The 15,846-nt window shown below is 39.5% G+C and overlaps 1 protein-coding gene across 3 annotated transcripts in view; it reads left to right on the top strand.

Moving 5' to 3' along the window:
- The window catches only part of PRKG1 (protein kinase cGMP-dependent 1), a 1,253,946-nt gene that overhangs the window by 458,744 nt on the left and 779,356 nt on the right, over positions 1-15,846 (top strand). For all 3 annotated transcript variants that reach the window (XM_035008601.1, XM_035008600.1, XM_035008602.1), the window contains one exon: positions 2,418-2,531. In XM_035008601.1, coding sequence (XP_034864492.1) covers positions 2,418-2,531 — 114 coding nt within the window. The remainder of the gene's footprint in view (positions 1-2,417; positions 2,532-15,846) is intronic.

The raw sequence follows: 15,846 nt of genomic DNA on the forward strand, positions 1-15,846 counted from the left end.
TTCTGTAATAGATTTTGGAATACTGTGTTTCAGTATTATCTAGTAAGCCCTTCCTCCTTCTAGATAAGACATATAATAAAAATAACACTAATAATAAGAGTTAGTATTTATTGACCATTTGCTATATGCCAGACATTGCGCTCAGCATTGCCCCTATTTTAATCATTTCATTTTATCAACCACCTGATGAGATAGGTGCTTTTCTTTCATCTATTTTGTTAATGAAGAAACCAAGGCATGAAGAACCTAATACCTTGCCCAAGATCACAAGGCTCATAAGCAAGAGATAAGAGAACCAGAATTTAACTCCTGGTCTGACTTCTAATGACTTAAAAATCCCCTAACCATATTAGGTTCTGAGCCTGTTTCTCATTCTCAAGTAGCAGACGAAATTTGTTAAGGGGCAGGATTACCATTGAAAGGGAAGGTGGGGCATGGCATGGGTGGGGTGGCGGACATCTGTGGCTTAGGAAATACGGATTTACTGGGCTGGTATTGATGTACCTATCACAAGAGTTTTATTTTCTGCAGTCAAGAAACAAGGCATACAAAGCTAGACTAAATTTTTTTTTTTTTAAGATTTTATTTATTTATTTAACAGAGAGAGAGATAGCGAGAGCAGGAACACAGGCAGAGGAATGGGAGAGGGAGAAGCAGGCTTCCCGCGGAGCAGGGAGCCCAATGCGGGGCTCGATCCCAGGACCCTGGGATCATGACCTGAGCCGAAGGCAGATGCTTAACAACTGAGCCACCCAGGCGCCCCTAGACTAAATTTTGAGTGGCCAGACCTGCCTAAGAAAGTATGTCCAAACTTTTAGAATTGTTGGATTTGTTCATTCCTGAATAATTTCTTTATACACAGAGGAGGTACACACAGAGTTCAAGAGTAGTGAATAGATCTTATGTGAAATTTTATCCTAATTACTGAAGAATTCTCTCTCCACTGATAGCATTTACATGAAATGGTTTTCAGGGTCGAAAGAACAATGTTCTCTGAAGGGTCGGCCTCACATGACTGGTACATGGATCACACTTTCCCAAAAAGTTTTTTGATATTGAAGATTTTATCTCAACAGGTGTTTGAAGAAATTAGCACATTGACCCTGTGATTTTTACAAGTGTTGTCGCTTAGTTGAGACTAGGTTGATTTTGTTTTTTAAAGCAAGAGTATGTTTAAAGCCCAAACTCTAAAAAAAAACAACATTACAGGAAACACGTAGATACAGGAACAATTATGAAGTTGATGCACGTAGGTCTGAAGTTTGGAGAAAACTTGATAGCGTTAGCTCCTTTCATTAGCTAATGCCAAGCAGAAGGTTCTTCCTTAGACTGTGGATAAGGAACTTGGAAGAATAATAGAAGTGGGGGGGGGGGCTATTAGTCTAGAATGGATTGTGTTGCCCATTTATTTCCAACCCCACCCCCCATTGTGTGAGGTGAGAGAATTCCTGGTGTATGTAGCTGTACCTTTTAAAAAAATCTATTTCTTTCATTTCCCTCATGGATAGCATTTGCCTTTCTTTCAGGCAACAGTGTATAACCAGGGTCCATGTATCCTTGGCTCTTTCCTTCCTTAGCATTTCATTTTCTAAGTCCTTTGTGGAATATAAATGGACCTAATGTCTCTTTGTTTCCCCCACAGCCCTCCTAGTTTATTTGTCCTTAGGGCCAGTGTTGCCAGACTGGGAAGCAGATAAAACAGTCTTGCCCAAGTCAGATAAGATGCTTAAAAATAAAAGATACCATGAGCTGCAATTAAACGGTTCCCAAGGGTTAAAGTAATCTCCCTTTCTGTAATAGCTGTGCTTTACTCAAAGGAGAATTCCCATGAATGAAGTGTGCTGTAGAAAATGCACCCACTTACCCCGCTTTTCTCTCTGATTCAAAATGGCATTAAAATTGGAATTACAATAGTTTTCTAATTCGTATTTGGAAAAACACGTGTTTACCTTTTTGTCTTTTCTGTCTTTTTCTTTCTTTCAGTCTTACCTCAGATCTTATCAGTGATTAATTTTTTTAAAGATTTTATTCATTTATTTGACAGAGGGAGAGAGCACAAGCAGGGGGAGGGGCAGGCAGAGGGAGAGGGAGAAACAGGCTCCCAGCTGAGCAGGGAGCCCGATGTGGGGCTCGATCCCAGGACCCTGGGGATCCTGATCTGAGACGAAGGCAGATGCCCAATCAACTGAGCCACCCAGGTGCCTCTTATTGGTGATTAATTTAAAGAAGGATGGGATTTCTTAACTGACATGATTTACTGCATTTCTTGCACTGCATCTGGGTGAAGGCTTGGTCTTCATTGGTAATTGCTTTGCAGTTTTAAAGAAGAACCTCATATTCCTCATTGCATGTTGAAAATACAACACATGAAATGAAGCGTGGAAGAGAATTAAAATGATGTTGTCTCTTTGTTGTAGATGGTAAGGTTGAAGTTACAAAAGAAGGCGTGAAGCTCTGCACCATGGGTCCAGGAAAAGTGTTTGGCGAGTTGGCCATTCTTTACAACTGTACCCGGACAGCGACCGTCAAAAGTAAGACTTTTTCTTATTTTGCCAATACTTTCAATGTCCTTTCCCCTAGACCTTTGAGATATCGATTACCATGCCTCTTGATTTAATCTTTGTAATTTTGTGAATCAATATTTTAATTCTTACCTTGTGCTACGGTTGCTATATTTGTTTGCCCTAGTGAAAGACGATTAACAATCTGTTCTGCATAACTTAAATTTTATCACTGACTTATGGAAGGTGTTCTTTTAACTTAGAATTCTTATTGATGAAGATTTACAAAATGTTACAACTTTATAAATGAAACAGCAGTGAGACCTTCCTTTTTCTGCCTTTAAAGCCTCAAGCTAATACTGAAGGAAGTTTTACGAATCTATTTTGGGTTACATTCCCCCGTAAATTCCACTTGTTCATTCAGTGGTTTAGAAAAAATTTAAAGGAGGCGTGTCCTTCATCTCATTCAAACATTGTTGAGTGAGATATAGCCTGAATTCTAAAATTGCGTCTGAGTCTATTCTTGTCTTCAGCTGCTCATCAAGCTGTATATTATAGTATTTTTCTTTTCTACTGATTGAGCTTATTTTAAATCGGGGCAATAAAGCAGCTTGTTTCCCTAATTTTACATGTATGTGTATATATGATTTCTCCAGCAACTTTTATTACTCAGTAGAAACAGCTGCAGTCGTTGGGGGGTGGGGGGAAGTGGTGGTTTTAAATACCCCTTCTTCCTGACTACAGGATGGAATGAATGTATAACAAACAGAACTGAATGCAAAAAGCCAACAATGGAAGGTCCATTGCGTCTTTAGGCAGATGCATTTCATGTTGGAAACATTGTTCTGACACATAATCCTGTGGATGACTGCAATCACAAATCACTTTGATTAGGTTTTGTTATTTTTTTAAAAAAAGAATATGCTATTGGCAAAATGACCGACAACTAATTTTAGTCGGATGCCATTGACTGTTTTGTATATCGGGTTTCTTTTTCTCAGAAGTGTGGCCTATGGCTACCAATATGACACTGAACCTTGGATTGTAAAGAATTCAGAATGTGTGGCCAGCCAGCCAGCCTCCCGGAAATTGTCCTCCATGCGTTGTTAGTTAATCACCTTTTTATTTATTGATGTTGGTCACTGGGACCTCAGTTGCGTTGTGGATGGGGCCCTCCTAGGAGAGTTCTTCTTGACATTTGATTCTTGATCTTTAAAAGAACAAAACTCTTTTGATTGACTGGCACCACCAGGTTTTTATTTTATGTGATCATTTAATTACACGACTCAAAGAATAACGAAGCCCAGTGAAACATAACAGAAGCTGCCACAACTTTAACTCCCGTAAAAAGTGCCTTAAGTAGAAAGAAGAGTAGTCACGACACTATTAAGTGAAACGGATTATGCTATCAGGCTGGATTTTTCTGAGAAATGCATTCCTTGTAGGTCAAAAAGGCCAGATTAACACATTTTGATTAAAACAGGCTTTCTCAGAATTGCGAATGGTGAATTATGAATATTTTAAAAATATTTCAGCCTTGTATACTGCTCATTTAATTCTAATGAAAAACCGCGATTCCAGAAAAGGTCAACAGTTGGTAATAACATGTGCTTAATCTGTTCAAACTTGGAATTATGAGAAATATTTTAGATAGACTAAATAATGTATTTAAATGAATTTTGCGGCAAAGTTTTTTTTTTTTTATGAGAGGATTGCTTTGCTTTGTGAAATTTATTTGGTTCCTGTAAAATGGCGTTCCTCTGTGGTAGCTATTGTACTCATGTTTGATAAATTTAAATGCACACTTTGGATCTGATTCAGTGAGAAGGAAGTAGGTGTTGAATGCAAATTATAATCCTAACCATTTGGGGGCCGTCAGAACATCGACATCAAAGAAAATGAGTCATGGAGCATGTTCTTTAACACAGACACAGAAAAAGTGTCTGCACGCAGGTGTGTCTGTGTGTGTCTTCGTAGTGCCTACTTACCATGTGGAGGTGGTATTGAGAAAAGAACCTAAGGTGGATGGAGTGCAGATCCATCTCTGCATTTATAGATGCACAGAGGTTTCTGCATGAGTAAGGAGTAATATCTATTACCAAGATATTCTGAATGTTGTAAAGAACTGTAAGGTGTGAATAATGATTATTTCTTATTCGGGACCTTTTGTCCTGTCTCCTACGCTATCCAGGGAGATTATACTTGTGGCCATGATCCTTGAAGTACCACTTTAAATTTATATTTAAATTAAACTTTCAAGCTGATCACTTTATAATTCTGATTAGGTTCCATTATGGATGCTACTTGTACCAAATGACTACGGAATATAGCGCACGCCACCCCCCCCCCCCCCCCCCCCCCCCCCCCTCCCTCCCCCTCTCCGTCTGCTATTTCAAAATGTCCTTATCTGGCTTTTTAGGTCCAGTCATTTCTCAGGATTCAGGATTTTGTCGACTCTTGTCCATTTCTTCTTTTTTTGTTTTTTGTTTTTTTTTTTTTAATTCTTATGTTAATCCCCATACATTATATCATTAGTTTTAGATGTAGTGTTCCATGATTCATTGTTTGTGCATAACACCCAGTGCTCCATGCAGAATGTGCCCTCCTCAATACCCACCACCAGGCTAACCCATCCTCCCACACCCCTCCCCTCTAGAACCCTCAGTTTGTTTTTCTGAGTCCATCGTCTCTCGTGGTTCGTCTACCCCTCTGATTTCCCCTGCTTCATTCTGCCCCTCCTGCTACCTTCTTCTTCTTTTTTTTTTCCTTAACATATATTGCATTATTTGTTTCAGAGGTACAGATCTGCGATTCAACAGTCTTACACAATTCACAGCGCTCACCATAGCACATACCCTCCCCAGTGTCTATCACCCAGTCACCCCATCCCTCCCACCCCACCCCCCACTCCAGCAACCCTCAGTTTGTTTCCTGAGATTAAGAATTCCTCATATCAGTGAGGTCATATGATACATGTCTTTCTCTGATTGACTTATTTCGCTCAACATAATACCCTCCAGTTCCATCCACGTCATTGCAAATTCTTGTCCGTTTCTTCTTAACTGTCATTTTGCCAGTAATGACTGTTTAGAGTAACTTTCAAAATGGATTCGCCCACTTGGGTGTAATAGTTAAGTCCAAGGAGACCGCCCATCCTATTCCATAGCTTGTCTATCCTTGCCTCTTTCTTTCTCATTTACATGGGTTGTGACCCAATTTCCCTCAACATCACCTACTTTATTTCATGGTCCCTCTCTCCTTTCTTTCTCCCTCGTCAGCCTGAGAGCTGCTGAGCATTTTAATGCATTTTTAATCTCACAGTGGTAACTAAATCCTGGGTGACATTCAAGAGCTCCTCAATGTATATGAGTCATTGCTTGTTCAAAAGAGCACTTTTTTGAAATTGTATCAGGCCATGAATAAAATCCCAGTGACTTCCTGCTAACAAAGATGATTCTATTACCTGTGGGTTTTGTTTTGTTTTTTTTAACTTAGGGTATCAAAAAAGTTGTTTTCTCATTAAAGTTATAGATTGATATTATGCTATAAAATAGGATATGCTTGTCCATGATGCTTCAACAGAAAGAAGCTCCATAGTAGTTTGCAATAAGTCCTTTGTTTTTCATCTGGGAGAAATCCATTCGCATTCCTCTGGGAATAAATAAATAAATGTATACCACTGGTTATGATGGTAACACCAGGAAAGCAATCTGAGAGCACCAAGAATAACTATTTTAAAATTGAAACCATAATGACATGGAAAGAAAACCTCATACAATGGTGCAGGAAATCTATATTCAGAGTATTTTCCTATCTTATAAAACAGCACATTGATTTTTTTTTCCCTAGAGAAATGAGTATATCAAAATCCATAAAAGTAACATTTTGTTGGAAACACATGTAACAAATGTCTTGAGGTTATTCATGGCTTAAACACCCACACCTTTTCTGCTATTGTCTTGTTTTACCTGGATTCCCCACAAACAGGTCTCACAACTACATAGGGATTTTTTTTTTTTTTTTTTTTTTTTTTAGGTTTGACTTCTATACCTCTTTGCTCCCAACTTCAGTTGTACGTGAACTGGGGTATTTTTGCCTGAAGATACTAAATTAATGTCTGTTCCTCCTACTTTAGGTGTCTAGTTCACAAATCCCCCAATCTTAGAGAATGTATTCTTCACGCAGTCTCATTCAAATAGATTCCAATAAAACCCAGACCTCCTCTTTGTAGGAAAACCTCTCAATACCTGCGTAAGTTGAACCCATAGAAAATTATCTGCAAAATTTGTCTGGTGGTCGGTGGGGGGGGTGGGTGGTGTGTGGTGTGAGACTCTTTTATGAATTGACTTGAGCAAAATATCTGAGTAATTATTTTTCCTTAGATTATTTATAGCAAGTATTTACACATTCCTCAGACACTAAAATACTTGAGTACTAACATAAAAGAGCCTAAACATTCTACAAGAAATCCATTCTACAAGAAATTGATGACTTCACTAACGTCTGCTAAAAATATCTTTCTGCCTTCGCTTTTGAATACTTTCAGGTTTACCTAAGCTTTCCTAGAATATTTGTACAGGGGGAGTTGACTAATTAAGATATTTCAGTGTGTCATAGACATTTTAAGAACAAAGTTCAAAGGTTTGGATTTTTTAGTTTATCTTTGGATTTTTTAAAATACATTTGAGTCTATGCAGTAAAGTGGCTTGTACATTCCCGCATAGCTTTGTTTCAAACCTGTTACTCAACCTGACTGAGAAAAATCTGCCAGCTGTCAATAAAAAAGGAAAACACAAAACAAAAACCACTAAAGAATAGGGAAAAGAAATGAAAAGATCTGACTAACATTTCTTGCTCAGATACCTTTATGTACACTAAATGCAATTCTTATAAGGTCAACAATGCCTTTTATCAATAAAGGCACAGAAGAAATGAATGCCAATTTTATTAATAAAAAGGAGTTCTAGATAAAGCTCTTCTAGTGGCTCTAAATCTTACGTATGAAGATGATTGAATGAAGATGTATATAGTTAGACACATTTTAGGAAATATCATTGTTTAGTTCTGTAAAGCATCATTTATGATAAAGTAACATTCACTTATGGAAATGAAGCAAGATTGTCCGCCAATAGCAATGTATGTCCTATATGCGATTATTACCTGGGCTTTTAATGAGCAGCACGGACCCGGGACTGTCACATTCCCTGTGCCAAAGCACAGAAGCACAAGAGATAAGCATGCTAATGAGAATGTCTCCATTCTGCCTTTGAGGCCAATTAAAAAGATGCAAGCTTTGCATTCTCTTCGTCTAATGCATGTCTTCTGCCGAGAATCCTGAAGGGAAAGGAGAAACAAAGTAATTTTAGGGTGCTGATGACTAGAAATAGGACCCTGATTCCAGAAGAATAGTCCAGGAACAGCCCGGGAATTGTCATCCTGGACAACAGTGGTGTCCGGCCACATCCTGGGAAGCAGGTACGCTTGCTTAGTGAGTTAGATAATATTCCTTTTAGTAAAATGTTCTTATCACATTTGTCTATTAAAGAATACTGTGAAATTAGTAACTTAAATCCAGTTATGTAATCCCTGAGAAATGCATTTCTTTATTAAAGGAATCAATTCACTAGGTACCCATGATGCCACACAACAGACTAACAAATGCATATACAAGAGCTATATCATCTCATTTCTATATTGTTTAAGTGAAATAAAAGTGAATTTCAGAGAAAAGGAAAGCAGTAAACTACAGTTTTTCTTGTTTTTTTTTTTTTTTTTTTTTTTAAGATTTTATTTTTAAGTAACCTCTACATCCAACGTGGGGCTCAAATTTACAACCCTGAGATCCAGAGTCGCACTCTCTACTGGCTGAGCCAACCAGGCGCCCCACAATATTGTTGTTTTTTTTTTATAGGTTGATTTTTTTTTCTAGTCCTGATGGGAATTGTTGTAGTCAGAATTTATTTGATTTATATTTGTCTACTTCCAAAAAAAGATTTGAGTTCAATATTGACTAGGCTCGGTTCACAGGCATATGATGGCAGGGCTTCTTGGGGGAGGAAGGGAATACCTCTTATCATCCAAGGAGGGTAATACTACTTAATTCCTGCTTGTGGCTAGATAAATGACTCTCCCTTCCTCCTTTAATTAATGGAGTACCTTGAGTGTTCCCTATATCTAGAGAATAGTCAGGCTTTAACTGATGGGATATTATTTTTTAAGGATCACAGATAATTTAATAGTAAATGTAGCAATGGGCAAGGGAGGCTGATTTATTTCTTATTTATTTTTATTTTTTTTGGCAGCTTCTTTAATCTTGCAAAATTTTCTGCAAAGGCCTGCATCATAAGAAGCTCCCACACAGGGGGCACCTGGCTGGCTCAGTCTGTAGAACCTGTGACTCTTGACCTCAGGATCATGAGCTCAAGCCCTACATTGGGCATAGAGCTTACCTTAAAAAATAAATAACTAAAACTGATGTAGTAAAAAAAAGGGGGGGGGAGGAGAAATAAAGCTCTCACACAATGTAAAGGTTGTGTCCGTTTTGGTATACTGCATCTTAATTTCAAGAATTTGCTAAGAAGTAATTTTAGTATTTTCTTGGCTGATTGAAAGAAGAAAAAGCAAAGTAGTAACATAGGTCAATATGTATGTTATGTAATTATTATTATTTTTTTACAAATGAAACACTTCTGTCCGTGGATTGTGATAGATGCTCAACAGGAGTGACAAGTGAGAGCAGAGAACATTTGAAGGCTATGGGTGATGCTCTCAGCTCCACACATTTGGGCGTGGCATGGTGTTACCCTCATTTTATTGCTGAAGCGGCTGAGTTTAAGCGACCGGTCCCATATCATGTAGCTGTGTGGTTAGAGGGAGGTCCATGAGTATGGCACTGCTTTGCTCTGCTCTTGTCATAAGCTTTTACATCTCATCGGCAGTCGCTTATGTTGCATTTAAACACGAGTGCATCCATAGGACTATGTCTATTGAACTAAGGCTTCAGGCTTTATTTCCACAAAAAAGTGACACAGCATGTGATAATTGTGGGTTTTTAAAATTTTTAAACTGTAACATATGGACCCACATTCAGTACATCTGCTACAACGGGATGAATCCTGTGATATAATGAAGAGAGGGTTATAAGCTGAAAGCCTTAGAGACCCATAACAAGCAATCTGAACCAATTGTGGGATCTAGGCTTTGTAGTGTATTGAAATACTTGAGTGTCTCATGTGATGAAACTTTATGGTTCAACATTTAAGACATCACTAAGTAGCTACATATTTTTTTTATGAAATATGTCAGTCAATGAATTTCTTTAAAGTAAGAATTATAAAAAATAGCAATTTAGAAACATTTAATAAAGGGATTTTTCATTTTTTTTTACATAAAAAATCTATTAAAAGAAAAAACAAGAGTCATGACAAACACGTTTACTCTTGTTTTCCCTAGAGGAAAAACAATCTCGGCGATTCATTGATCAATCTGAGCAGCCCACTCTTCTTGTGGGATGCCCCTTGTTGACTGGATACATTTCTCAGTAATCATGGTAACGGGGTTTTAAAATTTACAGCTTGTTACCCTTGCTTTATCTAACACGATCCTCAGAATATCCCAATCTAGTAGGTGAGAGAAGTTGCCTTTAGTTCTCCAGATGAGAAAGTGGAGGCCAAGGTCATGGAATCCATCAGTGCTGGTTCATTCACAAACTGATGCCAATTTAGGCAGCAATGCTGGGGGCATTCACTATAGGCACCCCTCCCCTCCTTCCCTCAAATGTGTAGACCTTTGAATGAAGTCCGTAAAATGCCCACCACCCACATCCGAGTGTGGACTCTTGATTAGGGAACTTCAAATGTTTATTACAATGTTTATCAAACTGTGATGCCTGGGACTGCCCCCAGCATCCCCGGGACACTTGTTAGAAGATGCCAGAGAGTTTGCATTTCTACACTCTTTGGGATGGTTCACAGCAATCTGTGTAAAGCAAGTCCTCCAGGTCATTCTGAAGCATCCAAAGTTTGAGGACCATTTATCTATACCATACAGGTACTTAATTTGTATTAACCTTCAAACAACACACTCTTCCCTGCATTGAATTGTCAATATTGAAGTATTTAAAAGAAAAATTACAGACACTGTAATAATTACTATTATTCTGGGCATCATTGTAGTTTTCTTTTTTCTCCTTGTTATTTTATTGCTGTCATGCAGAGATATTTAAGAAGCATTGTGATTTTCTTTTAAAGAGTGAAACATGGTATTGGTGGAAGACTACCAGCATTGTGCTGATTATTAACGTATTCTTTTGAAAAATAGTGAGAAGTAAAAGAACAGGTTGAGTGGGAAGGAAAAAATTAAAAAATCATGGACTGCTGGGCTATGTTGTTAACAGGAATAGCTTTTAGATTTATTGAATTTGATGGCTAAGATGTTGATAGGAAAACAGAACAAAAAATGAGTTTCATTTGATTTTTGTTCTTTGTCATAGTCATGAATGTAGTTTGGATTAGGTGAAAACAAATATGGATGGGCATTTTTAAGAGAACAAGGGGCTTGGGGATGTCTGAATAAGTAAAGTGTTTTTCCTTGTTGGGTTAAGTCCAATCCATTGGACCACGAGTGGAAAAGGTCCTTTATAGTCCATCTAGGTGGTCATTAATCAAATTCACAGTGAAGGGCTCAGCAGTTCTAGGTGGATTGCAGATCTTTTGGCATCTAATAATTAGAAGATGAGAAGATTGTATTTCAGTCTTGAGAAAGACATGGGGAGTTGCTTGGAACTAAGACATGTAGATTTCTGAGGTCTGGTGTGTTGCAGGTTGCTGGTGAAGAAGCTAGCCAGCTCATTGTTACATGGGTCTGAAGGAATTGAGTTTTTACTGTGACTGTGGCAGTAGATCCTAGAAAATTAGTGTAAATGCTCAGAAAGGCAGGAGGAGAGGGCTGCAAAAAGGTAGGGGCTTAGGAAGCTGGACAGTACATTCTATAGCTAAGTGTTCTTTACGCCTTGTTTTCTCTAAAGGACAGTCTGCTTTGCTAACAATATGCACTTTATGCCCTCGTAATTCCTCCCACTTGTGATAAAGCAACTTTTTATTGACTTGAAAGCATTGTTGTCTGTAAGTTTTCTGAACGGGATCAAACGGTATTGTGCTAACTATCTTCATGACTGAATCCTTTTTTTGTTTTCTTTCTAAAGCAAAATCTCCTGGAGTGCTTTTGTGTATGAAATATATATGAGCAGATTTTGCTGGTGACAGATGGGGGAGCAGCCTCCAGGCACCCCATCCAGTACCCCCTTACTCTTCATGCTTTCTAACTCTATCCCCAGATTCAGCACTTCTAAGGCTTTGCTCTTCTTTTTTTTTTTTGGTTCAAAGCTAACATAGCTCTAGTTGAATCCAAGGGCACTTTGCGTATCTAAGTAGGGGTAATTTTTGATAAACTATTTTCATGGACTTATGATGTAGTTTTGGAATGTTGGTGAGGTCCGGAGCCGATGGCCAAGAAAGAATTCTTGAGACATCTTTAGTGCCAAAAAGGTGGTTTTATTAAAGTACGGGAATAGGACCCATGGGCAGTGTGAAGGGTGACTGGTTATATACTTGGGAGTTGGGGGAGGTAAGGATACAGGGGTGTGTCCAAGAGGACTCTGATATGCTAAAGCAGACTCCCAGGATACTGGAGGCCTGGCTATTGTCAAGCTAAGGTTGTTTCCTTCTCTAGCAAAGCATTAACACGAAGACAGTTGGGAGCTTCCTGGAGAAATGTTATACTCTGCCTGCCTCAAGTATTTGTCAATGGACTGCAGGTTATAAGGACATTTTACTTTATTTATAATCCCTTCTGCCTCTGTTTCCCACATCACTAAGGAGGGGAGCGTGATGTTAGGGCTCTAGGAAATTGGGTCTGTGGGTCTCTGGAAGTCAGGTTATTGGTAAGAATGCTTTTTCCTTGTAAATCACTAAGATATTGGTAACTGATGGAGACTCACATTCTGCAGGTCTGTGATGTCTGTCAGTGAACCATTTGCTTTTTCCTTCCCTTAGTTGTAGGGCAGGCAGGAGGTCCTGGGGAATGTCACACAGATCCCACCTTTGGGGTGGGGGTGGGGGTGTCAGCTTGTGCTTTGTCCTCCACTTGCCTTCTGCTCCCTCATCCCTTACACTGGCCCTGTGCTCTCTCTCTAACCTTCACAGCGGCCCTGTTCCCTAGGGATCAATGATACCACTGCACAAGTGAAGCCTCTGAGCCATGGAAGGTTGGAGTAACTTCCTTAAGCTCCCACATCTGGACGGCTAACCTCTATCTCTCTCCTTGGCAGTCCCCAGTGAGACTTCGAACTGTATCCTCTCAAACTTTGTTCCTGGCACTTGATAGATGAAGATCCAATTTCTGATCTGTCTTGTCATTTATCGACAATTTCTTAGGCTCGAATCAAATTCTTGAGGCACTGCTAAACACACCAGCGAGCGTCATGGAGAGAGGCATAGCCCTACAAGTAAAGCATTTGTAATCTAGTTGGAGAGACTAGATAAAGAGGGATGATAAGGAACCCCTGGCAAATAAGAGACTCGAGAAACAGAGGGATTTTTTTTTTCAAAGATTTTATTTATTTATTTGACAGAGAGATAGACAGCGAGAGAGGGAACACAAGCAGGGGGAGTGGGAGAGGGCAAAGCAGGCTTCACGCTGAGCAGGGAGCCCAATGCAGGGCTCGATTCCGGGACCCTGAGATCATGACCTCAGTTGAAGGCAGATGCTTAACGACTGAGCCACCCAGGAGCCCAGAGAAAGAGAGGGATTTTGAGGGGAAGAGCAATGGCTCTGGGCTGGTCTGGACGGGCTCTGTGGAGATGGAACCTGACCTGTGCCGAAATTAAAGAGTAGACTAGTTCAGAGTATAGGATCTAGAATCCTATTGCCTGGGTTCTGATTCTCGGCCACTTGCTCTGTGCTATTCTCTTTGGAAAATAATTTCTTGGGCCTCAGTCCTTCCTGGGCCTCCGTTCTTCTACCTTTAAAATAGAACGGCCTATCTTATGATTATGGCAAAGATTAAATGAAGGGCTATCTGTGAATGCTTCCTGCGAAACTAGCATGGAGTACACTCAGTAAGCCCTTACTGTCCTTCTACAGTTGTCGTCATTACAACTAAAGCTACAAAGGCATGAAAGGGTTAAGTGGTAGTTGGGACCTTCATTATCTGCAGAACCTGAGAAGTACCACGGAGGGACCCAGAGCACAGTCTGAAAGCCAGAGGTAGAGAAGTGTAGGAAAGGGAACCTGTCGCAGAAGCTGACGTCCCTGGAGAGATCCCACATCTGGAGACAGACCTCCTTTTGCCACTGCCATTAGCCAGAAAAGTCGGTGCAGATGTACCCTTTGAATGAAGTGGTCCAAGAAACCCGAACCTCGAACCCAAAGCACAGGTAGGGATGTTGGGGGCCGTGAGGAGATCGCACTCCTGTTTGGAGGCATGCCTTTGGACGGTGCAAAAGTAAAGAATATTTTTGTCGTCTGAGTCTTCTTGTCCTCCCTTTCCTCCTGGGCTGGATTCTCAAGACGCCCATGAGAAATGTGTGTGTTTGTGCTGTGGGTGCATAGGCCTCAGTGGGCACCTAGAGCATCAAGGCCTTGTACAAGTGAACCATAGATAGCTATTGGACATGCCTTTAAAATGTCAATTATTTTCCAGGGTAATATTTCAGACAAATGACACCTATAATTTTTATCTTAAGGTGTAGCCTGAAAATTCAAGACCCTGGCGTCCCATTAGTTTGTCCCCTTTGAATGCCTCAGGAAAGAACATGAATCTTTTCTATATTTACCATGTCCTTTCTGGATAAAGATGCTGGCGATGGCCAGAGTTATAAGAATGATTGAGATCCTTTGTCTACCCCGCCCCCTCCCACCACAACAGATTCAAGCTCCTTATTTCCTGGCCAAAACCTTGGCTTTTCATCTGTATTTGAATTTAGCAATTCCTGGTTTCTCTAAAGTTAGTTGCCCCAAGTTGTGGAAATTGTTCATATTTACTGCCTTTCACTGTCATTTAATACTTTGAGGCAGAAGTCTAGCAATTCACATGGAATTTACCATGGACATACATCCAATCCCTGTTATCCATGAAGATTGAGCATAACACAGAGCAGAGTGAGCTGCTAAAGACAAAAAAGAGGAAGCGTTCTCTCTAATGCAAAATGGCCCAAACTATGTGCAGCACAAAATGTATTACAGGAAGTTTTTAAGATGATCAAAATATATAGAGTTTCTGAAATGCTAAACATCTTCTGGAGCTCAAATCTGAGTCTGGAAGAGATCTGAGATATCAAGAATTAACTCCCTTTGTGTGTCATTAGGTTTAGGATAAATAAACATGGAAGGGAAGTGTAGCTGTTTAGAGGCCTTTTAAAAACAGATCAGGACACTTGAAGATTTGATTTGAAAAGGCAGGGGAAGAAAATAATGAAAGAGAGCTCTGATCTTTTATTTACTGATTCTCTTAATCTCCTACTTGCGCTTCCTGCTTTTCAACCAGAATGGCTCAGACCAAAAACAATAGCAAATAATTATAAAAGCAGCAGGACTATTTTTCTATGTTGACTTTTTTCCCCCTAATACTTCTTTGAATTAATTGAACTTTCCTTTAAAATTTGTAAAAATGATTTTTGATCATAAAAATGTTTAGAAAATATGTACCTGTAAAGATTTTTTTAATTTATTTTTTTATTATGTTATGTTAATCACCATATATTACATCATTAATTTTTGATGTAGTGTTCCATGATTCACTGTTTGCGCATAACACCCAGTGCTCCATGCAGTACGTGCCCTCTTTAATACCCATCACCAGGCTAACCCATCCCCCCACCCCCTTCTCCTCTAGAACCCTCGATTTGTTTCTCAGAGTCCATCGTCTCTCATGGTTCATTTCCCCCTCCGATCTCCCCTCCTTCATTCTTCCCCTCCTGCTATCTTCTTCTTCTTTTTTTTAACATATAATGTATTACTTGTTTCAGAGTGTACCTGTAAAGATTTTTAAAAAGTCAAAACCTCCATGAGATACCACCTCACACCAGTCAGAATGGCTAAAATTAACAAGTCAGGAAACGACAGATGTTGGCGGGGATGCGGAGAAAGGGGAACCCTCCTACACTGTTGGTGGGAATGCAAGCTGGTGCAGCCACTCTGGAAAACTGTATGGAGGTTCCTCAAAAAGTTGAAAATAGAGCTACCATATGATCCAGCAATTGCACTACTGGGTATTTACCCCAAAGATACAAAAGTAGGGATCCGAAGGGCTACGTGCACCCCGATGTTTATAGCAGCAATGTCCACA

The sequence above is a fragment of the Mirounga leonina genome, unplaced genomic scaffold (genome assembly GCF_011800145.1).
Source record: "Mirounga leonina isolate KUSES-001 unplaced genomic scaffold, KU_Mleo_1.0 Mir_152, whole genome shotgun sequence".
In the NCBI taxonomy this organism is placed as follows: domain Eukaryota; kingdom Metazoa; phylum Chordata; class Mammalia; order Carnivora; family Phocidae; genus Mirounga; species Mirounga leonina.